The sequence below is a fragment of the Ranitomeya variabilis genome, chromosome 5, assembly GCF_051348905.1.
Source record: "Ranitomeya variabilis isolate aRanVar5 chromosome 5, aRanVar5.hap1, whole genome shotgun sequence".
Classification (NCBI taxonomy): Eukaryota; Metazoa; Chordata; class Amphibia; order Anura; family Dendrobatidae; genus Ranitomeya; species Ranitomeya variabilis.
In genome coordinates this window covers 340055381-340079832 of record NC_135236.1, presented here as the reverse complement: position 1 = coordinate 340079832, position 24452 = coordinate 340055381, and the positions used below count along the sequence as shown (strand labels likewise).

Sequence of the window (24452 nt, the reverse complement as noted above, 5' to 3'; positions counted from 1 at the left end):
CCTTAAGCATTTGCAACAGACTTTTCTGCACCAAAAAGGTGTCTCTTGGAAGGAAAAATGCTGCTTAAAGTGAACCTGTCAGCAGGATTGTGCACTGTAACCTACACACAGTGTCAGGTCGGCGCCGTTATACTGAATAAAATGATACCTGGGGTGATGAAATCCGTCTTGCGGTTGTTGTTTAATCTGTATTTTCTCTTTTGAGTTAATGATATGCTCGTGCTCTGGGGCGGCCTGTGGGGGGTTTTCATGTGGGGCTCTGCTTAGCTATTCATACTGATGGCTTCCGACAGGTCACTGATCCCTCGCTGACTTGCCCCCTAGTTTACATACTGAATATTATATGTATTGAAAAAAAAAATCACCTTCAGCAGGTAGGCGTCAGCAGTGGAGCCTGCGCTGCAGCATGATCACATGTATAATGTGCATTTAATTATTTTATTTGCTGAAATAAATAAATAAAAAATTCTGTCTCAAAGTGGCGCCGGCTGCACCTGCGCAGTAGCATCTATCGGTAATCCAATAGATGCTACTGTGCAGGCGCTGGCGGCAACAACTTGCTAGAGAAAAAAATGTCTCCACCAATATGGCGCCGCCTGCGCTTAAGCAGTATCGTCTATTGGATTGCTGTTAGATGCTACTGCACAGGCGAGGTCTGCGCCATTTTCAAATATTTTTTTATAAATGTATTTATACCAGCAAAGAAAATAATTAAAAGCACATTATAGATGCGATCATGCTGCAGTATGTAAACTAGGGGGCGGTCAGTGAGGGATCAGTGACCTGTCAGCAGTCTGCATTATGTGTGAATACCTAATCAGAGCACCACATGAAGACCCCCATCCACATGCCGCCCCGGAGCACGAGCATATCATTAACTCAAAACTACAAATGCAGATTAAACAACAACCACAAGACGGATTTCATCACCCCAGGTATCATTTTATTCAGTAAAACGGCGCCAACCTGACACTGTCTATAGGTTACTGTGCACAATCCTGCTGACAGGTTCCCTTTAAAATGTACCGTACATGTTTTTGCCACAATTTTCAATGTATTTTTTCCCATTCATTTGAATGGGTGAAAATTCCTCAGAAATGCATAAATACTGTAGATTTGACCCTGCTTCAAATCTGCAATGAAAATATAGGAAACGTGTTTGACTTCCAGAAATCTCATTCACTTTGCTGTAATAGTAGAACGCTGTGTTTTTTATCAGCAAAAACACACAGCAAAAAATGCAGCGTGTCAGCAAGCCCCTATGCAATAAGACTGTTCAGATGACAGTAGTGTCCATATGAAAAGACGGATCTCATACAGATCACACCTATAACATGTGATTGTTATGGATATTCTGCCTTTATTAACATAGGAATCTTGTAAATGGCATTCAAATAACAACATATATATTAAAAAATATTAATTTTTCTGTATGAAGATCGGAGTTTTTTTTATATGCTCACATGAACTTAGCCTACGGCTCGCTTTTCATCTGTATCATGGTTTTTTATCTAAAACAAGACCATAATCCTATACCAGGTCATTACACAACAGCATCTGAAGACTCACAAGCCTCACTTTTTTGGAATAGTGCCCGCTGACTTGTCAGGAATAATAGCCCTTCGTGCAGCACATTTTTACTGTAAAAAAAATGACCGTATCTGTGAGCAGAACCGAATAACTGAATTATATTAGTGCCACCAGTCCAGAATAAGACATGCACAGGAAACACTGTTCCACTACAACAACGACTATGAAAGTCAACATGACTTTGCAGAATTTTGTGTACTAATCTCATTGAGCAGAAGGTCATAAATGGCTCCAAGAAACAAGTGAAAAAGACTTTCTATATACTGTTACATGATAATTCTGTGATAGAGGCATAGTTTCCACATGGCATACAGGCACCTGAAGAAGGGACATCATATGCATGGACTAGTAGAGTGAATTAACGGTTATGTGATGGATGCTGGTCTAATAATTCTGTGGCAGATAGGTATCAAAGGGCCCCTGAGCAAAATGCATCTTTGGACTGTATGTCCATGCCAACAAAGATATCATATCCATGCAGCTGTAAAAAATAGATAATGTGAATCCAGATATTGCACATATAACATCATCATGTACAAGGGGGATGCATGTTTGGAGCTCTGAATGCTTTCACATACAGTATCTTGCAAAATAAAAAAAAACGTAACCTAGGACGTTTGTACAAAGGGACCATTTTTAGTTCTTATCTGACCAAATACTTGTATTTGTCACAAACTTTTTTTTTCTATTTAATGTTCTGTATGCCCACTCATTCCATCCGTTTTCATTTGTGATAAATACAGTAGGGTAAGCTGTAAACAAGGCATATAAGAAGCCTGTCCAATTCAACATTATATCTGGGCAGCATAGACGGAACTGAGCAAATATATATATAGGGGCCGAATAATATTGCACGCCCCACTTTTCAGTTTTTGAATTTCCACAAAAATTAGTTTTTGAATTTCCACAAAAATTTAAAATAACCAATACATTTCGTTCAACTTCACAATTGTGTTCCACTTATTGTTGATTCTTCACCAAAAATTTACATTTGGTATCTTTATGTTTGAAGCATGATATGTGGGAAAAGGTTGAAAGGTTCCGGGGGGGCCAATACTTTTTTCAAGGCACTGTATGCTGTTTTGCAAGGTTCTTAAAAATGATTTCAGGGAATTAGGCGGCAAGCTGAAAGCAAGGACCTCCAACGTGGTATTTTCCGAAATACTGCCAGTACCACGTGCCACGCCAGAGAGGCAACGGGAGATTAGGGAGGTTAATAAGTGGCTGAAGAATTGGTGTAGGAAGGAGGGGTTTGGGTTCCTGCAGAACTGGGCCAACTTCTCAGTAGGCTACAGGCTCTACGCTAGGGACGGGCTGCACCTCAATGGGGAAGGTGCAGCTGTGCAGGGGAGAAAATGGCTAGAAGGTTGGAGGAGTGTTTAAACTAGGGATTTGGGGGGAGGGTATTCATTTTATAGGAGGGGAAGATAGTGCAGATAGAGACCTGGGCACAAATAAGGAAGTTGGGGGTGGCGGTGGCATGGGGGGTGGGGTTAGAACAATTTTATAATTTAAGAAAGAATAGAGGTACAGAGAGATACATAAAGTGCATGTATACTAATGCCAGAAACCTCGCCAACAAAATGGATGAATTAGAATTAATGTTGTTGGAGCATAATTATGACATGGTGGGGATATCTGAAACATGGCTGGATGAGAGCCATGACTGGGCTGTTAACTTGCAGGGCTATAGCCTTTTCAGAAATGACGGTACAGATAAGCGAGGGGGAGGTGTGTCTATATGTAAAATCATCCTTAAAACCCATCCTGCGTGATAATATAGGTGAATCTAATGAAAATGTAGAGTCCCTGTGGGTGGAGATGAGGGGAGGGGGAAAAATAATAAATTACTGATAGGGGTTTGTTATAAGTCTCCAAAAATAATGGAAGCAATGGAGAATATCCTCGTAAAGCAAATAGATGAAACTGCGACTCAAGGAGAAGTCATTATTATGATGGACTTCAACTACCCTGAAATAGATTGGGGAACAGAAACCTGCAGTTCCAGCAAAGGTAATCAGATTTTGACAACTATGAGAGACAATTACCTTTCACAACTGGTTCAGGACCCAACAAGAAGGGGGGCACTGCTAGACCTAATATTAAAGGCCAGACCGCATATCAAATATAAGGGTTGGGGGTCACTTGGGGAATAGTGATCACAAAATAATAAGTTTTCATGTATCCTTCAGTAAGATGTGCAGTAGAGGGGTTACAAGGACACTAAACTTCAGGAGGGCAAATTTCCAACGGATGAGAGATGATCTTGGTGCAATTAACTGTGACGATATCCTGAGACATAAAAATACACAAAGAAAATGGGAGATGTTTATTAGCATCCTGGATAGGACCTGTGCACAGTATATACCGTATGGGAATAAACATACTAGAAATAGGAGGAAACCAATATGGCTAAATAGAGCTGTAAGGGGCGCAATCAGTGAAAAAAAAAGCATTTAGAGAATTAAAGGAAGTAGGTAGTGATGAGGCATTAAATAAATACAGAAAATTAAATAAATTCTGTAAAAAGCAAATCAAGGTGGCAAAGATTGAGACAGAGAGACTCATTGCCAGAGAGAGTAAAAATAATCCCAAAATATTCTTTAACTACGTAAATAGTAAGAAACTAAAAAATGAGAGTGTTGGCCCCCTGAAAAATAGTCTTGGTGAAATGGTGGATGAGGATGAGGAAAAAGCCAATATGCTAAATGACTTTTTTTCATCAGTATTTACACAAGAAAATCCCATGGCAAACAATATGATCAGTGATAACAAAAATTCACCCCCGAGTACTGCAGGAACTAAGTACAGTCATTGATAGACTATTATTTTTAATCTTTAAAGATTCCATATTAACAAGGTCTGTACCACAGGACTGGTGTATAGCAAATGTGGTGCCAATATTCAAAAAGGGGACAAAAACTGAACTCGGTAATTATAGGCCAGAAAGCTTAACCTCTACTGTGGGTAAATGTCATGAATCCCAATGGCTAGGGATAGCACAGGACAAGCAAAGTACAAATAAATAACGGACGAGCTCTAGGGTGATGGAACCTGGGCTGACCGCTGCCCTACGCCTGACAAACGCAACTAGAGATAGCCTGGGAGCGTGCCTACGTTGGTTCTAGACGCCACACACCAGCCTAAGAGCTAACTAGCACTGCAGAGAAAATAAAGACCTCACTTGCCTCCAGAGGAATGAACCCCAAAAGATATAGTTGCCCCCCACATGTATTGATGGTGAAATGAGAGGAAGGCACACACATAGAGATGATATATATAGTTTTAGCAAATTGAGGCCCGCTGTAAACTAGAAAGCAGAACGATACAAAAGGGGACTGAGCGGTCAGCAAAAAACCCTAATCAAAAAAACCATCCTGAGATTACAAGAACCCATGTGCCAACTCATGGCACATGGGGAGAACCTCAGTCCACTAGAGCTACCAGCTAGCATAGAGACATAATAAGCAAGCTGGACAAAAAACCAAACAACTGAAAATCAGCACTTAGCTTATCCTGAAAGATCTGGGAGCAGGTAGGCAGGAACCAAACAGAGCACATCTGAATACATTGATAGCCGGCAAGGGAATGACAGAAAGGCCAGGTAAAATAGGAAACACCCAGCCTCTGATGGACAGGTGGAAACCAAAGGCCGCAACCCACCAAAGTCACCCAGTACCAGCAGTAACCACCAGAGGGAGCCCACAAACAGAATCCACAACAGGTAAAATCCTGGAGGGCGTTCTAAGGGATGCTATACTGGAGTATCTGAAGAGGAATAACCTCATGACCCAATACCAACATGGGTTTACTAGGGACCGTTCCTGTCAGACTAATCTGATCAATTTCTATGAAGAGGTAAGTTCCGGACTGGACCAAGGGAACCCAGTGGACGTAGTGTATATGGACTTTTCAAAAGCTTTTGATACGGTGCCACAGAAAAGGTTGATACATAAAATGAGAATAATGGGGATAGGGGAAAATATGTGTAAGTGGGTTAAGAGCTGGCTCAGGGATAGGAAACAAAGGGTGGTTATTAATGGAGCACACTCGGACTGGGTCGCGGTTAGCAGTGGGGTACCACAGGTGCCAGTATTGGGCCCTCTTCTTTTTAACATATTTATTAATGACCTTGTAGGGGGCATACAGAGCAGAATTTCAATATTTGCAGATGACACTGAACTCTGCAGCGTAATTAATAAAGAGGAGGACAATTTTATATTACAGGATGATTTATGTAAACTAGAAGCTTGGGCTGATAAATGGCAAATGAGCTTTAATGGGGATAAATGTAAGGTCATGCATTGGGTAGAAGTAATAAGATGTATAACTATGTGCTTAATTCTAAAACTCTGGGCAAACCCGTCAATGAAAAAGACCTGGGTGTATGGGTGGATGACAAACTCACATTTAGTGGCCAGTGTCAGGCAGCTGCTACAAAGGCAAATAAAATAATGGGATGCATTAAAAGAGGCATAGATGCTCATGAGGAGAACATAATTTTACCTTTATACAAGTCACTAGTTCGACCACACTTAGAATACTGTGTACAGTTCTGGTCTCCGGTGTACAAGAAAGACATAGCTGAACTAGAGCGGGTCCAGAGAAGAGCGACCAAGGTTATTACTTGAGGCTATTTAGTTTGGAAAAACGAAGGCTAAGGGGTGATCTTATTTTAATGTATAAATATAAGAGGGGACAATACAAATACCTTTCTGATGATCTTTTTAATCATAGACCTGAGACAGGGACAAGGGGGCATTCTCTACGTCTGGAGGAAAGAAGGTTTAAGCATAATAACAGACGTGGGTTCTTTACTGTAAGAGCAGTGAGACTATGGAACTCTCTGCCATATGATGTTGTAATGAGTGATTCATTACTTATATTTATGAGGGGACTGGATACCTTTCTTGAAAAGTATAATGTTACAAGTTAGATATACTAGATTCCTTGATAGGGCATTGATCCAGGGAACTAGTCTGATTGCCGTATGTGGAGTCGGGAAGGAATTTTTTTCCCCAATGTGGAGCTTTGCCACATGGTTTTTTTTTGCCTTCCTCTGGATCAACATGTTAGTGCATGTTAGGTTAGGCTATGGGTTGAACTAGATAGACTTAAAGTCTACCTTCAACCTTAATAACTTTGTTACTATGTTACTATGTATGTATATATACATTCAGGTGCTTCTCACAAAATTAGAATATCATTACAAAGTTAATTTATTTCAGTTCTTCAACACAAAAAGTGAAACTCATATATTATATAGAGTCATTACAAACAGAGTGATCTATTTCAAGTGTTTATTTCTGTTAATGTTGTTGATTATGGCTTATAGCCAATAAAAACCCAAAAGTCATTATCTTAGTAAATTAGAACAATTAACAAAAATCAGATGCAAAGGCTTCCTAAGCATTTAAAAAGATCCCTTATTCTGTTTCAGTAGGCTCCACAATCATGGGGAAGACTGCTGACTTGACAGATGTCCAGAAGGCAGTCATTGACACACTCCACAAGGAAGTGCAAATTGCCTCTTCAGAGAAAAAGAGGACTTAAACTCTATATCGCCACCTGTTGGAAGTATCCTAAGTCATATTGCATGAATCGTTAAAGGGTTGATTGTGACTTGTAGGATTGCTACTTCCAACAGGTGGCGCTATAGAGTATAAGTCATCTTTTTCTTTGAAGAGGCAATTTGCATATTATATTTCCCAGAGGAGCATTGCACAGCGAATAAACCTCCTTACCTTGACAAGCCAGAGCTGGTATGTCACTCTCCATAAGGAGAAGCATTGCCCCTTAGACCCCAGCCCAGAGCCTCTCATCTAGCCAAATTAGTTCTCATGCTTCACACTGATGAGGGCCAACAGCCCGAAACACCGTGTCTGCGAATTGAGATACTGATTTGGCTTTTATACTAAGTCATATTGCATGACTCGTTAAAGGGTTGATTGTGGCATGTAGGATCGCTACTTCCAACAGGTGGCGCTATAGAGTTTAAGTCCTCTTTTTCTCTGAAGAGGCAATTTGCATATTATATTTCCCAGAGGAGCATTACACGGCCTCCTTACCTTGACAAGCCAGAGCTGGTATGTCACTCTCCATAAGGAGAAACATTGCCCCTTAGACTCCATAAAGAAGGTAAGCTACAAAAGGTCATTGCTAAAGAATCTGGCTGTTCACAGAGTGCTGTATCCAAGCATATTAATGGAAAGTTGAGCGGAAGAAAACAGTGTGATAGAAAAAGGTGCACAAGCAACCGTGATAAATGCAGTCTTGAAAGGATTGCTAACAAAAAGCCATTAAAAAATTAGTGGGAGATTCACAAGGAGTGGACTGCTGCTGGAGTCATTGCTTCAAAAGCCACCACACATGCTTGTGCACTGCAACTTTGAAGAAGGAGAACTGTACACCCAGCTTCTGATTCACACTGCGCATGACTAGAAGTTCAGTTGATGGCTTTCAGTGATGTGCAGTGCGCCTCTGAAGTGGGGAAGTGTACACCCGGCTGCAGCGATGCAGTGGCCCTGCAGAAATGTGCGGCGAGATTTGCAGGAGCTGGTGATGATGAGTCAATTTTATTATCACACAGGAAATGGAGGCATTATAAATGCTTTTTTTTTATACCTCATTTTATCGCAAAAACGATTTATAGGAATGGCTAGGCAGGGAATGTAATCATAAATAAGTGAATGTTGCTGGGTTGGAGGACACTGGGGACCTGACAGGTTCACTTTAATCTCTTTGCATTCTGTGATTGTTGTAGACTGCAGCAACCAAGAGGTTAAACATATGGAATCAAAGTGGAGGGTGACAGATGTATGTGTCCACTATTAGGCCCGTTTCACATGTCCATTTATTTCCGGTACCGGAAAAAACGGGAGATATCCGTGTCCATGTGTCCTTGTGTTCGTGTGTGTACTAAGTGTTGCACACGTATGTCAACCGTGCTCCACCCGTGTGCTGGATCAGTACCACACGGACAGCCTCCATGGAAGGAGCACTACAGTAAGCGCTGTTCGCCAGCGGCTGGTGCTGAAGCCGGCTCTCACCATTATGCCCTGCTCTATCGGCAAGCAGAGGAGAATGATGAGCGTTATATTAAAGTCCCAAGGACAGCAGGTGGTGGCTTTTGGGACTCTTACCCCCATCATCCAACAACGTCTGCCGCTAATAACAGTGACAGTAGGTGCGGATGATCGGGGTATTCCACAGCCGCCGACTGCAATAGTTTGGAAATAAAGGAATGAAAAACCCAACGTGGTTTCCCCTCTATTTTCTTAACAAACCAGACAATACCCACATTTGGGGGCAGCTACTCTCAACTGTCAGCTTCTGCAAGGTTGGTTATCAAGAATAGAGGGGTTCCCACACTGTTTTTTTAAATAATTTAAATAATTTAGAAAAACAGCTTGGGGTCCCCCCCTTTTTGACAACCAGCCTTGCTAAAGCTCACAGCTGGGGAATGTTATTCTCAAACTGGTAAGGGGCCATTGATATAGGCCCCTTAGCCTAAAAACAGCAGTCCGCAGCTGCCCAAAAAAGGCACATCTATTAGATGCGTCTTTACTGGCGCTTTGCCAGCTATTCCCACTTGTCCTGTAGTGGAGGCAAGTGGGGTAATATTTGTGGGGTTGATGTCACCTTTCAGGTGATATCAAGCCCATGGCTTAGTAATGGAGAGATGTCTATAAGACAGCTATCGATTACTAATCCTATAGTTGTAATGTTGGTAAATACACAGCAAGTATAAAATCATTTATTTGAAAAAATTACACAGACTCCTTTAATGTTCTAAATTAAACCATACATACTGCCACACCTATTTCCCCAACACCCTCGATCCTGTAATAAAAGTAAAATAATAAACCAACAATATACCATACCTGTCCGTCGTTGTGTCCCACGCTGTAATCCATGTCTGGGGGCTAAATAGTTTTCAACCAGGATGGTGCCAAGATGCATCCATCCCGGCTGAAAACCACTGGTGAATGAGCTGCTGAGAGCGCAGCATCATTCACCAGTGGTGACATCATCACCGGCTTTTTCCCACGGTCCAGAGGCCACCACAGTTCAGCCTTTTCCAGATGGCATGTTTCAGCTCTTTCCAAAGATGCTCATTATGATTTAAGTCAGGGCTCATAGAAGGCCACTTCAGAATAGTCCAATAGTTTCCTCTTAGCCATTCTTGGGTGTTTTTAGCTGTGTGTTTTGGGTCATTATCCTGTTGCAAGACCCATGACCTGTGACTGAGACCAAGCTTTCTGACACTGGGCAGTACATTTCTCTCTAGAATCCCTTGATAGTCTTGAGATTTCATTGTACCCTGCACAGATTTTAGACACTCTGTGCCAGATGCAGCAAAACAGTCCCAGAACATAACAGAGCCTCCTCCATGTTTCACAGTAGGTGCAGTGTTATTTTTTTGATATGCTTCATTTTTCCGTCTGTGAATATAGAGCTGATGTGCATTGCTAAAAAGTTTCATTTTTATATCAACTATCCATAGTACATTCTCCCCGAAGCTTTGTGGCTTGTCAACTTGTCAATTTGTTTGGCAAATTCCAGTTTGGCTTTTTTATGATTTTTTTCAACAATGGTGTCCTCCTTGGTTGTCTTCCATGATGTTCACTTTGGCTCATGCAACGATATGTGGTGCGCTCTGACACTGATGTTCCTTGAGCTTGAAGTTCACCTTTAATCTGTTTAGAAGTTTTTCTGGGCCCTTTTGTTACCATTTGTATTATCTGTTTCTTTAATTTGTCATCAATTTTCCTCCTGCAGCCACGTCCAGGGAGGTTGACTACAGTCCCATAGATCTTAAATTTCTGAATAATACGTGCAACTGTAGTCACAGGAACATCAAGCTGCTGGGAGAAGGTCTTATAACTTTTACCTTTAGCATGTTTGTCTATAATTTTCTTTCTAATCTCCTGAGACCCCTCTTTCCTTTGCTTCCTCTGGTCCATGTTGATTGTGATACACACCATAGATTCGAAGTGAAGGACAGCATCCAATCCAGGTGAAGACAGAAAACACTTTATTGTGCCATAAGTGCGACGTTTTAACCCCAAAGGGTCTTTATCAAGAAGATAAAGATGCTTGAAGATGCTTGATAAAGACCCTTTGAGGTTGAAACGTCGCACTTATGGCACAATAAAGTGTTTTCTGTCTTCACCTGGATTGGATGCTGTCCTTCACTTCGAATCTTTGGTATGTACTTCTCCACTTGGGTCCTGTGGAACTAGGACGAGCACCACTTTATGCAGCAGTGCTGTCAGCCGCCTTTGTATTACTTGGACTGTGATACACACCATGTCACCAAACAGCACAGTGAGTATCTGTAGCCCTATATACAGGCCCACTCACTGATTCCAAGATTGTAGACACCTGTGATTCTAGTTAGTGGACACACCGTGATTTTACATGTCCCTTTTGTCACATTATTTTCAGGGGCACCATCATTTCTGTCCAGGCCTATTTCATGAGTTTTATTTTTTTTTTATTCTGTGGAAGCATGGTTGAAATACAATGTCTGACTTTCATTTGTTCATTTTCATAGATCTTTTATTCATTATTACTTTTGTCAGACTCAAGTTATTTCTGTGACCGTTGTGTTTTTTAAGTCATTAAACGAGGGGTACCAACAAGTTTGATCACGTGTGTACATTTGTGCCCCCTGATTGGTCCGCTGTTGGCTCTAGTAATTTGCTGGTCATTTCTAGCACTCACACCTTTCTCAATAACATTGATTGCTTGACACACATGCCGTCCAACACCAGAGGAGGCACCGGCGCAATGTTGTTTTGCTCAATCCCAATATGGTAAACCTGACTTTTATTAGCCCAGTGGAGACCAAAGTCACATTCGTTTGGTAGTGTTTGATGTGTGATCCAAGAGCTTTCCTGATGTATACAAAAAATGGACACTCTAAATATAGTGTGAAACCTCTGTTAGTTTTTATTGCTTGGTTTACGATTTAAACCCAGTCATCTGAGGGTGTTCTGTATGTAACAGTGACTGTTAGGAATAACAGTTCACAAGTGAAATTAGTAATACTCCAAGGAAGTGTCTTATCAATATTGCATAAATCGATTACTGTCTCAAAGGTTACAAAATCTTCTCCCATGTTAAGTAGTTAATTAAAGTTAATCATTGCTTCAGAACATTTCAAACACCTATAAGAATACACGAAGACCTGCCTGAGACACAGCATGTTACAATAACTGGAATTTCTTCATAACGGGGTTTCACAGAGTTTCATGTTAACTTTATGGAGGTTTGTGTTACTCTGCAATGCACCATAAGGTAAGGAACAATGAAGAAAATGTGAATGATAAATACAGCTAGAATTTAACGAATCCATATGTGTTAGTATAGACTGCTACCATAATATATACATACCTATTATAACTATTTATTAGAAAGTATGATAATCTAGATCTGCAGCAATTCATTAGTATCATGGGACTGTGGTTTCATTTTCCCATTAGATTGCTTTAGGACATTAGATTTGCATTAAACATTTTCGTTGTAGTAGCAATTATTTCAGAAACTGTGCAATCTTATGTTGAGAGTGGAATTGGGCCACCAATCCAGTATTCATTATTTATTCTAAGGAGAGGGCAACTGCAGTTATGGGCAAAAGTTTCGAGGCTTACACAAATTAAATTTTCTCACAAAGTTTGCAACTTCAGTGTTTTTACATTGTGTAGTTAGAGGTTTATATGGTTACTGGAGTACTACTACACGTATTTCTTAACATTTAAAACTTTTGTTGACATATACATCAAGTTTATGCAAAGCCTCAATATTTGAGGTGTTGATCCTTATTTTTCAAGACTTCTACAGTTCACTGTGGCAAATGCTGACTGATGACAACAACCCATTCTTGTCTAATCATTTCTTGGAGTTTATGACAATTTCTGTGTTTTTATTTGTCAACCAACTTTTTGAGGATTGAGGTTTTCAATGGGATTGAGATCTAGGAAGTTCTTGACCATGAATCCAATATTTAAATGTTTTGTTCACCATGTCACTGAGTTATTAGTTTTTCCTTGTGACTTAGTATGCCATCATATTGGAAAAAGAATTGTTTATCACCGAATTTCTCCTGGGTGGTTGGGAGAAGTTGCACTTAGAGGATGTTTCCAATCTTTATTCATTGCAGTGTTCTTAGGCAAAATTGGATGAAGAGCAACCCCACACATGAATGGTCTTAGGATGTGTTACTGTTGTCATGACACAGGAATCATGGCGAAGCTCTCTTTTTCTTCTCGAGACAATCATTCTTCCATATGACCCAAGCTGAAGTGGAAAATCAGATAAAATAAGTTTACCCCAGTACTCTTCAGTCCAATCATTCTACTTCCTACAAAGTATTTTCTCGGATAAATGCCCTTCAGATTGTTTGGTACATCTGTAAGAATGATTGTTAAAAAAGGTGAGCACTAGTATGAGAAAAGCATCCTGATACCATTTACATGTGGTTGGTTTTCAGCCAAGGACTCAGTCACAATTTTGCTTATTAACACTGCAATAAATAACGATTGGGGATTCTAAACATCTAGAAGACCAACTTCTCTCAACAACTAAGGAGCAATTTGGTGATGAACAATGATTTTTCCATCATTATGGAGACCATGTCACAGGGCAAAAGTGATAATTAATTGGCTGAGTGAACAAAAACATTGGAATTTTGGGTCCTTGGACAGGAAACTCTACATATCTTAATCCCATTGAGAACCTGTGGTCATGCCTCAAAATGTGGTTGGACCAATAAACACAGGTATTGTGATAAGCTACAACCATTAATTAGGCAACACTGGGTTGCCATAAGTAAGCATTTGGCCTAGAAGCTGATATCTTCCTGAATGCTAGGGCATATTGCTCAAATCTTTAAAAATAAAGGTTAGCACTGGAAATATTGAGTCTTTGCATAACCTTAAAAGAGTTGTCCTACAAACAAAAGTTGATTTTAATCAATAAATCTTGGAATAATAATAATTTCCACAATTGGATGTGATTAAATAAAATGTTCCTGTGCTGAGATAATCTTATAAATGTGTCCCTGCTGTGTACTGTGTAATGGCTGTGTCTGACCGTGCAGGGGCATGGTCTGATCATACTGCAGCTAATGGGCTGGGGAGGAAGCAAAAGAGAGTATACAGATACCACAGCATGGGATCACAGCTGATTCTTTTTGTGAGGTAAAACATTTCCCTGCCTGATTTTAAACAATATTTTACCTCACAAAAAGAATCAGCTGTGATCCCATGCTGTGCTATCTGTATACTCTCTTTTGCTTCCCCCTCCCTGCCCAGGAGCTGTGATATGATCAGACCATGTTCCTGTACAGTCAAAGACGACAATTACACAGTACACATGTATAAGATTATCTCAGCACAGGAACATATTATTTAATCACATCCAATTGTGGAACTTATTATTATTCCAAGATCTATTAATTAAAGCAAACTTTTGTTCGTGGGAAAACCTCTTTAATGTATTTGTCAATAAAAGTATAAAAACATATGAAATGCTGATATTTGTACTTCAGTAACCATAGAAACATTTGATTAATAGATCTAAAAACACTGAAGCAACAAACTGTGAACAAAAATTTTGTGTTAGTCTCAATACTTTTGGTCACATCTTATACGTGTATCCAGTTTAGACAATCCTTGATTACATAAATATATTAGAAGCACACATCTCTTTGCTGTTGTGTATGTTCGTATATAGGGCTCGCTCACACTAGCGTACAAATTGGTCAAGTGCAATGAAAGAAAAAAATCGGATTGCACTCGGACCAATGTTATTCAATGAGGCAGTGCAGATCTGGGTATTTATTCTCAGTTGTATTTGGCATGAGAAAAAAATTTCAGCATGCTACATTTCACTTCAAAATCTTAGAAAAAAATCAGATGCCGTATGGACTATTAGTATGACATACGATTTTTACAGATACATTACAATTCTGTAACATAGAAAACTGTAAATGGTCCTGTAAAAGATTAATAGTTTCTGAGAAAAAAATGGATTATATACGGCCAGCAAACAGATGGCAAGTTAGGAAAAATAGTACCGCTCTCCTGGATGAGAATGGGTCTGATTTTTTATACACTACTGTAAGCAAACCCTTAGGCGATGTTCACACAACAGTATTTGGTCAGTATTTCACATTAGTATTTAGAAGCCAAAACCAGGAGTGGAGCAATCAGAAGAAAAGTATAATAGAAACACGTCACCACTTCTGTATTTATCACCCACTCCTGGTTTTGGCTTACACATACTGAGGTAAAATACTGAACATGCGAACATGGCTTTAAAAAGCACTTGTCACCAGTTCAAAAGTATTTTCTCATATTTTATTAAAGCTATTCCCCTAAGTTTTGTTTTGTTTTTGTCTTTTTTAAATTTGCCATATGGTTCCGGAGATATGGACCTTTTCATTGAATGTTTATGGTCTTTACCAAGGGGGAGTTGCTCTCTGAATTCTCTGTGGGTACGTCATCAGGCTGCTCTGTATAATTATCCTGTGATAAATACCCCCTTGATGAAGACCACAAAAACTAGTACTAAATAAAAAGGCCCATATCTCTGGAACCATATGGTGAATTTAAAATAAAAAAGACAGATTACTCAGTGGAGTAGCAGGAATAAAATAAAAGTTGAAACTGTCTACTTTTGACCTGGTGGCATGTTTTCTTGAAACATAAATATATGACTTATAAAAATATATTGCAATAATTATGCTCTACTAATTTAAATGGCACCATGTATTTTAGTTCAAAGCTGTGTTACCAAGCTGAAATCCCTCAACCTTTCATTCTAAGGGTATGGTCACAAGTGACGGGTATGGTCACAAGTGACCGATATGTTGCAGACATTTATGAGACTGTTGTCATCTAAATAAGCAGTGGTTTAACTACAGCCTGATGGGCCTTGCCCTTGATACAAAATTTGGACGTTCTAAATCCTATAAGGACATACAGTACATGCTGCCCCCTTACCCCATTATGTAGTAATGACCCTTATCCTGGACCTGTTCCAGGTATATTTCTCACCCATCCTGGGCCACTTCATGGTATATAATGTATGTCCCCCATGCTGGGCCCATCCTGGTATATATGTCCACATCCTGGTATATACAGGGGTTGGACAAAATAATGGAAACACCTAACGTTTTGGCATCATAATCTTCGAACATGTGATAAACATGCAAACCGTGATATATGGTAATGTTTTGTAGTTGATTATTTGTGTTATGTGATATGTGTATGTAAATTAACTGTTTGTTTTGCATAATTGTAAGAACATTGATGAGAACCTGATACCAATGGCAGACCTCTCGGATTTTCAAAGAGGCCAAATTGTTGGTGCTTGTATGGCAGGCGCAAGTGTAACAGAAAGTGCCCGAATGCTTGGCGTGTCAAGAGGTACTGTCTCCAAAGTAATGACTGCGTTTGAAAGAGAAGGAAAAACGTCTGCAGCAAAGCACAGGTCTGGCCGAAAGTCAAAGTTGACTGAGAGAGACCGTCGGACTCTAAATCGAATTGTGAGAGAGGATCGCAAGACCATGGCTCCAAAAATCACTCCCGAGCTCAATGAACACCTACAGAACCCAGTTTCCACGAAAACTGTTCATCAGGAGCTGCGCAAATCTGGATTCCACGGAAGAGCTGCAATTAGAAAACCGCTGCTCTCAATGACAAATGTTTCCAAGCGTTTAGAGTGGTGTAGCAACCTCCAGCATTGGTCCCTTGAGCAGTGGAAGTGGGATATTCTCAGCCGAATCATCGTTTACCCTATTTCCGACCTCCGGCCGAGTGTACGTTTGGAGACAGCCGAAAGAAGCATTCCATCCAGACTGCCTTCTCCCAACCGTAAAACATGGCGGAGGTTCTGTGATGATCTGGGGTGCCATTTAGTGGTGATCCGCCGGGCCAATGATATCCCCTCATGGAAGAATTAACAGCCGAGATTATTTAGGCATTTTGGGCGACCAAGTGCATCCAATGGTTCAATCACTGTTCCCGGATGGGAACGCCATCTTTCAGGATGATAATGCACCAATTCGTACAGCTAGAATCGTTAAAGCATGGCACGAGGAACATTCTAATGAAGTTGAACATCTCATCTGGCCCCCACAATCCCCAGATCTCAACATTATTGAGCATTTATGGTCGATTTTAGAGATTAGACGTCGATTTCCGCCACCATCGTCGCTCAAAGAACTGGAGGGTGTTTTAACTGCAGAATTGGCTAAAATTCCTTTGGAAACAATTCACACCTTGTATGAATCCATACCTCGGAGAATTGAGGCTGTAATTGTGGCAAAGGTGGACCTACACCATATTAAACTAACTTTTGTTGATGTTTCCAGGTGTTTCCATTATTTTGTCCATCCCCTGTATGTCCCCCAATGTCACACATCCTGGTATATATTTGTCCTCCATCCTGGTGTATATATTCCTCATCCTGTGTCCATCCTATTATATATAACCCCATCCTAGTATATACGATGCCCAACCTGGTATATATGTCCCCCTTCCTGGTATTTATATTTTCTCCATTCTGGTACATATGTCCCCTATCCTGGAATATATATGTCCCCCATCCTGGTATATATGTCCCCTGTTAGCACTGTTCGTTAGCTCATAAAAAAATAAACGATTCTACTCACCTTTGTCCTTTCCCACGAAGCACGGCCTCCTTTTCTGTAGGCGGTGCAGAAGCTGCCAGCTGACTTCAGTGTGAAAGCGATGGGCACTGCCACTGCATGACGTCACTGCCATGCGCAGCCAGTGACTTGCATGACAATGTCAGCTACCGGCCTCTGATTGGCCAGAGGGTCTCTGCGCCGCAATACAATTCAGTTGAATGTGTCCAGCATGGGCCTGGTAGCAGTCGCAGAGGGATATGCCCTGGTAAATGAGGTTTGCAGAAATCCATGAATGTGCTGTAGAAACAATCATGTAAAGAACTGATTTCAAATTACAGAACTTTCTGGAAAAAAAAATCTGCCTTAGGGCTCTTTCACAAGTCCTGATATTTACGGTACCGGAAAAAAGTACCGGATATATCAGTGTCTGTGTGTACATGTTTGTAATACTCGTAGCATGCGTGTGGCAACCATGTGCTGCCTGTGTGCTGCATGAGTACTGTTAGCTAAGGCTGCTTTCACACTAGCGTCGGTACGGGCCCATCGCAGTGCGTCTGGCCGACGTACCGACGCATGCTGTGAAAGAAATGCCTGACGTGGGCAGCGGAAGCAGTCTTACGATGCTTCCGCTGCCCCATTGTAAGGTCCGGGGAGGAGGGGGCGGAGTTTCAGCCGCGCATGCGTGGTCAAAAATGGCGGACACGACGCGCAAAAAAACGTTACATGTAACTTTTTTTGTGCCGACGGTCCGCCAAAACACGACGCAACCATCGCACGACGGTTGCGACGTGTGGCAATACGTCGCAATGCGTCGGTAATGTTAGTCTATGGGGAAAAAAACGCTTCCTGCGGGCAACTTTGCAGGATGCGGTTTTTCTCTTGAACGACGCATTGCGACGTATTGCAAACGACGCTAGTGTGAAAGTAGCCTAAGCTGTTGTGGGGGATAAGTTCAGTAAAGCCAAGATTTCTACGGGTTTTCTATAGAAGAACAGGTATACTTTATTTTATAAGGTATAATTCTACTAATATGTCTATTTCTATATTTGACAGATAATATAAAATTCTAGCTAAGAGCATCCTAAACACCTAAAATTTATTAAAATAAAAAAAAACACAAGGGAATAAACAATGACAGCTTCCAGGGAAAATAAGTATTTGGTGGCAAGGAAAATTTATTCAGAGGATTCCTTTACTGCTGATCATGAAATAGTAGAAAGGCACCACACCACAACTTTGGATCTTCTAAAAAGGACTTGTAGGTAAGTGGAGTATATAATGCCATATATTAAAATCTTTTTTTTGACAAGTTAATAGGCTGTAGACTAGACTGTGAACACAAATAAGGCAAGCCTAAGTGAAGAGCTACTGTTTCTCATGTGTGGGTATACTCTGCACGCCATCACAATTACTTTTTACTTGTGCTGGAATATATAACAGCTGCAGGCTGTGGAGGGATTGTGTTAATCATTAATGTTTATTATTGCTGTCCTGTAGGACCTCACTTGTTTGTGTTGGTTCTCGTCCTGTAATCCGCCATGTTGTGATGAAGATAGTGGCTGTTGTATCTCCAAAGTAAAACAATTCTACTACATTGTCTAATTGTTGAATGATTCTGCCAAAATTGATATCTCCGACAACTTGTATCTGGAAATTTTTCATGACAACACAACAGTCGTTGGATTGTATGAAATACTGTAGCTACCTCCATACAACACTCAGTCACTCTAGAGGGCTACAATTAGGTCGGAAAATGGAGTGTAGAGAGAACATGTCCTATTGCACCCACTGCCACACAGATTCTCGTCATCACATTGACAATTTGTTGGAAACTTATTGAAATACAGTAATTAAGAATATTGCTTTCAGGAATAATATAGGCTAACCAGAGACATTTCTACATTAATTTGAAGATGAAGCCATAATGTATATAAGATGGAAAAAAGAAATCAGTGTTTTCTGCAACCTCAGATAGTGTGTGATGTAAAATGAAGGCTTGCTATAAGTAAAAACCAACAAAGACTGTTGGAATCGATAGATAACGGTAAAGACCTACTCATTATGGGTGTCATTGCTTGATAACAGTAAAGACATTCATTATGGGTGTCATTGCTAGATAACAGTAAAGAGTCAGACATTCATTGTGGGTGTCATTGCTAGATAACGGTAAAGACCTATTCATTATGGGTGTAAATAACTTGGCGTATGAACACATTAACCTTTGGAATTTTTCACTCTGCAAACACATGGAGCCAGGTCTGGAAATTACCAGAGATAAGTAATTCACCATGTGTAGAGATGTTGACAAATATCACATTGTTAGGTGCTTGAAAAACTATTTCTCGGCTGTAGAAAAAGACAGAAATAATACTTTCTATTCCTAATTTATGGTTAAATATAACTGTAATATTTAGTATCTATGCTGGCTAGGCTAGACTAGTCTGTTCCATGGTAAAGGCTGGTTTGATGAATAGCATGAGTAATTTACTGCGTCATATGTTACCTCTATACAGATAAAGTCTTGATTATTTGCATTTGCAAAGGAAAAAAAAGATCTGGACAGGCAGGGTAATTTTTAGTCTGAATAATAGTTATAGGAGACCTGACATATGATATGACAACTCAACTGCTTTCAAAATGACTTCAAAGGAAAGTTAGACCCAATCAAAACTGTGCACCATCTGGGATGGGGGTGGGCTGTTGGTAATTACTGGTTCTCATTAATCCCTTCACCACCTTGTGATTTTCCATTTTCGTTTTTTGCTCCCCTTCTTCCAAAAGCGATAACTTTTCTTTTCCATCAATATGGTCATGGCCATCAATATGGGACAAGTTGTACTTTTTAATGACACCATTAATTAACCCCTTCATGACCTTGGGATTTTCCATTTTTCGTGTTCGTTTTTCACTCCCCTCCTTCCCAGAGGCATAACTTTTTTATTTTTCCATCAATATGGCCATGTGAGGGCTTATTTTTTGCGGGACGAGTTGTACTTTTGAACGACATCATTGGTTTTACCATGTCGTGTACTAGAAAACGGGAAAAAATTCCATGTGCGGTGAAATTGCAAAAAAAGTGCAGTCCCACACTTGTTTTTTGCTTGGCTATTTTGCTAGGTTCACTAAATGCTAAAACTGACCTGCCATTATGATTTCCAGGTCAGTACGAGTTCATGGACACCTAACATGACTAGGTTATTTTTTATCTAAATGGTGAAAAAAAATTCCAAACTTTGCTGAAAAAAAATTGCGCCATTTTCCGATACTCGTAGCGTCTCCATTTTTCATGATCTGGGGTCGGTTGAGGGCTTATTTTTTTGCGTGCCGAGCTGGCGTTTTTAATTATAGAATTTCGGTGTAGATGTGTTCTTTTGATCGCCTGTTATTGCATTTTAATGCAATGTCGCGGCGACAAAAAAAAAACTTAATTCTGGCGTTTCTAATTTTTTTCTCACTACGCCGTTTAGAGATCAAGTTAATGCTTTTTTTTATTGATAGATCAGGCGATTCTGAACACGGCAATAGCAAATATGTGTAGGTTTGATTTTTTTAAATTGATTTATTTTGATTGGGGCGAAAGGGGGGTGATTTAAACTTTTTTTTTATTTTTTCACACTTTTTTTTACTTTTTTTATTTTTTTTACTTTTGCCATGCTTCAATAGGAAGCTGGCACAACTCGATCGCTTCTGCTACATAGCAGCGATCATCAGATCGCTCCTATGCAGCAGAAATGCAGGTGTGCTATGAGCGCTGACCACAGGGTGGCGCTCACAGCTACCGGCGATCAGTAACCATAGAGGTCTCAAGGACCTCTATGGTTACTCTGCAGAAGCATCGCTGACCCCCGATCATGTGACGGGGATCGGCGATGCGCTCATTTCCGGCCGGAAGTGCCGGTTAAATGCCGCTGTCTGCGTTTGACAGCAGCATTTAACTAGTTAATAGCGTCTCCATTCTTCATAGTCTGGGGCTGGATGAGGGCTTATTTTTAGCGTGCCTAGCTGACGTTTTTACTGATAATATCTTAGGGTAGATGTGATGTTTTGATCACCTGTTATTGCATTTTATTGCAATGTTACCGCAACCCAAAAAACATTTTCTTTTTACACTGTTTACCGATCAGATTAATTTAGTTTATATTTTGATACACCGGGCATTTCTGAATGCAGCGATATCAAATATGTGTTTTTTTATTGTTTCATTTTGAATGGGGCAAAAGAGGGGGTGATTTGAACTTATGTTTTTTTATTTTTTTTATATATTTTTTTCTTTTTACTTGCTTCAATAGTCCCCTTAGGAGACTTGAAGCTGAAATCTGATCACCTGTGCTAAACATAGCGGTACATCAGTCCTAGCAGAATTTCATGTATTTATTCATTTTATGTAGAGACATTAATTCCACAGCGCTTTACAGACATCAGTATCACTGTCCCCATTGGGCCTCACAATGTAAATGTAAATCATGATCTCATATGAACACCTGCATTGGGCCAGCATTCACAAGAGATTTAAAATGACTGACACTTGGGTCTCTTGTAGACCCCCTGGCTGTCATGATAACTGATCGGTGCCCCGCGATCACGTGACAGTGGCGTCTGATGGTCAAGTCTTATGACTCACTTCCAGTTTACGAGCGTTAAATGCCACTGTCAGAGATTGGCAGTGGCATTTAACATGTTAACAGCCTCAGGTGGATCATGGATCCACCCGATACTGTTAGTCATATTACAGCTAATCAGATCAGCTCCCTTACAGCCCAGTCAATCGGGGGGTGCGCGACTGGGTCAAACCCAGGAGAATACAGGAGATCTGGAACTTCACATGACCCCGGATGTTAGCGGTGGCTGCAGTCGGGGTCACATGATGTAGAGTGAGCGGTCAGCGACAGAGCTTCTCACAGGCACAGATGGCAACAAGAGGTATTTACAAAAATATTTCTTTACAAAGTTTAAATCAGTGGCTGCATTATAGAATGTGGTGGACAACCTCATTAAAGTCAGCACAAGCTGAGATTTTAATTCTATAGATAGGATAGGGCCAACACGATTGGATACACCTTGTCCATAGTATGATGTTTTTTAAAAAAAATAAAACAATGTACCCTATGTTATGTACATGTAGTATTACCATTTACATATCACAGGGTATATGCTCGTTTTGATTTTTTTCCTTGGGTTTTGTCTGTGAAATGACCACAGTATAAACATGCTCCTACACATTGCACGTATACCAACTTACGCTCCAGCTCATTTCTTTAGTTTTGCTGGTAAGCTATGCCAAGTTAAATCAACGAGGAATGAAAAGTGGTTGACTGGTCTAATGGAAGTAACGAGCAAGAAGAAAGGAAAGGCTAAACAAGACATGTTACCTAAGCATTGATTGTGGTCGGATTTACATGTTTATGGCTTCTTTTTATCTAGGTGCCAAAAGATACTTTTATTAGTACAATACTCCATTGTAAGTCATAATAACAAGTTGTGCAATACCTAAAGGTCTTTTTACATTGATCACACAAACAATTTATTCCAGTAGGAACCAGGACTTTACCAGTTAAAAAGAAGTTCCTTTGTGCAGCTATATAGTTGTATCTAAGAAATTGCGTAAGCAATTTAAGATGTAGACCAAGTTAGGACAAATAGTATGTGCAAGTTTTAGATATAATGTTTAGATTTGAAATAAAAATGTCCACGACATTATGTTCATGTGATGTAAAAGTTTATAACAGTTTTTCTAGTTTTCTATTTGATGTTCTTTTTTCATCATTGCATACAATACAAACATAACTGCGCCTTTTTTATTGCAGATGTTCTTCAAAGAAAGCCAAAACTATTGCGCTATCTTTTTTTCCTATAATTTCATGGCTTCCTAACTATCGATTTAAGGAATGGATTCTTAGTGACATAATTTCCGGAGTCACTACAGGGCTTGTGGCTGTTCTGCAAGGTAAGTTAACCAGTGGAAATATGAACAGCCCACAAATCAAGTGTGATTACAAGGATATGCTTATGAATATATTTTGTGTGCTTATTATGCCACTGCATAACCATCATTGATTGTCATCATTTTGTTTTCTGTTTATGAGGCAACCCTAACACGTTCTATTTTTGATTAATCAATACAATCCTATATACCGTAAATGGTTCTTACAAACAATATAGTAAAAACTGTTCCATATAAAATCTCCTCAAAAGATAAGGTGGTATTCCCTCTATCTAAAATAAAAATGGTTCAATCTCCAGAGGAGACAATGCTTATTTACCACAAGATCTATCTATCTGAGGGATAGTCTGCCTCCAGAGTTGGTCACAGCAGGAACCATCGATAGTTTAAAAAAATACCTTTCTTAGAAGAAAATAATATAAATATGTATGTAAATGTATAAAATTCATGTTCTGAATGTTTATTCAGAGCATTCGACTGTCAGGATCAGGGGGTAAAATTAGCCATTTATGGCAGATTGTTTCATTACGGGTTTTTGTTGTCTTCCTCTAGATTGATGTTCGGGAACAAATTTCTCAAGTGTTTACCTGTACCCCTTCCCTTCTCTCATATCCATTCCCATGACTTAATAAATTGTCTAAATGTTTCAGGGCTTTTTCAAACACCCTGTTTGTGAAGTATTTGTAAAAATGAATGTGCCATTTAATAGTTTTACCGTATATACTCGTATATAAGCCGATATTTTCAGCACATTATTTTGTGCAGAAAATGCCCCTCTTGGCTTATACCCGAGTCATTGCCGGTGGTGGGGGAGCAGAAGACATTATACTCACCCTCATGGTGTCATTGCTGCATATCAGTCCCTGCATCTCGGGTGCCGACATCTCTCTTCCTGTCTTCCTTCCTGTGCTGAGCGGTCACTTGGTACCTCTCATTAAAATAATGATTATGCACGCGTCTCCACTCCCATAGGTGTGGTGCGCATATTCATTAGTTAATGAGCGGTATGCAGGACTGACATGCAGCACCAGGAGGGTGAGTAGGACTGGGGGAGGGTGAGCCATGCTATATTCACCTGTCCCCGTTCCACCGCCAAGCTGTGTCTTCTGGTTCCTCAGGCTGTGACGGTCAGGTCAGATTACGTGGTTAGTGCGCGCCCTCTGCCTGAACAGTCACTGCAGAGAGCCGGCAATTCTGAGGAGCAGTGGACCGCATTATATGGGGCATATTTTAATATGGAGCATCTTATGGGGCCAT

At 40.2% G+C, this 24452-nt stretch overlaps 1 protein-coding gene across 2 annotated transcripts in view; it reads left to right on the top strand.

The window, feature by feature from the left end:
• The window catches only part of LOC143775980 (chloride anion exchanger-like), an 82347-nt gene that overhangs the window by 502 nt on the left and 57393 nt on the right, over positions 1–24452 (top strand). The window contains exons 2-4 of one of the 2 annotated variants that reach the window (XM_077264805.1): positions 11752–11895; positions 18308–18516; positions 23059–23198. In XM_077264805.1, the coding sequence (XP_077120920.1) occupies positions 18386–18516; positions 23059–23198 (271 nt within the window). In that variant the 5' untranslated portion in view covers positions 11752–11895; positions 18308–18385. The remainder of the gene's footprint in view (positions 1–11751; positions 11896–18307; positions 18517–23058; positions 23199–24452) is intronic. The other variant, XM_077264806.1, reaches the window with a different exon arrangement.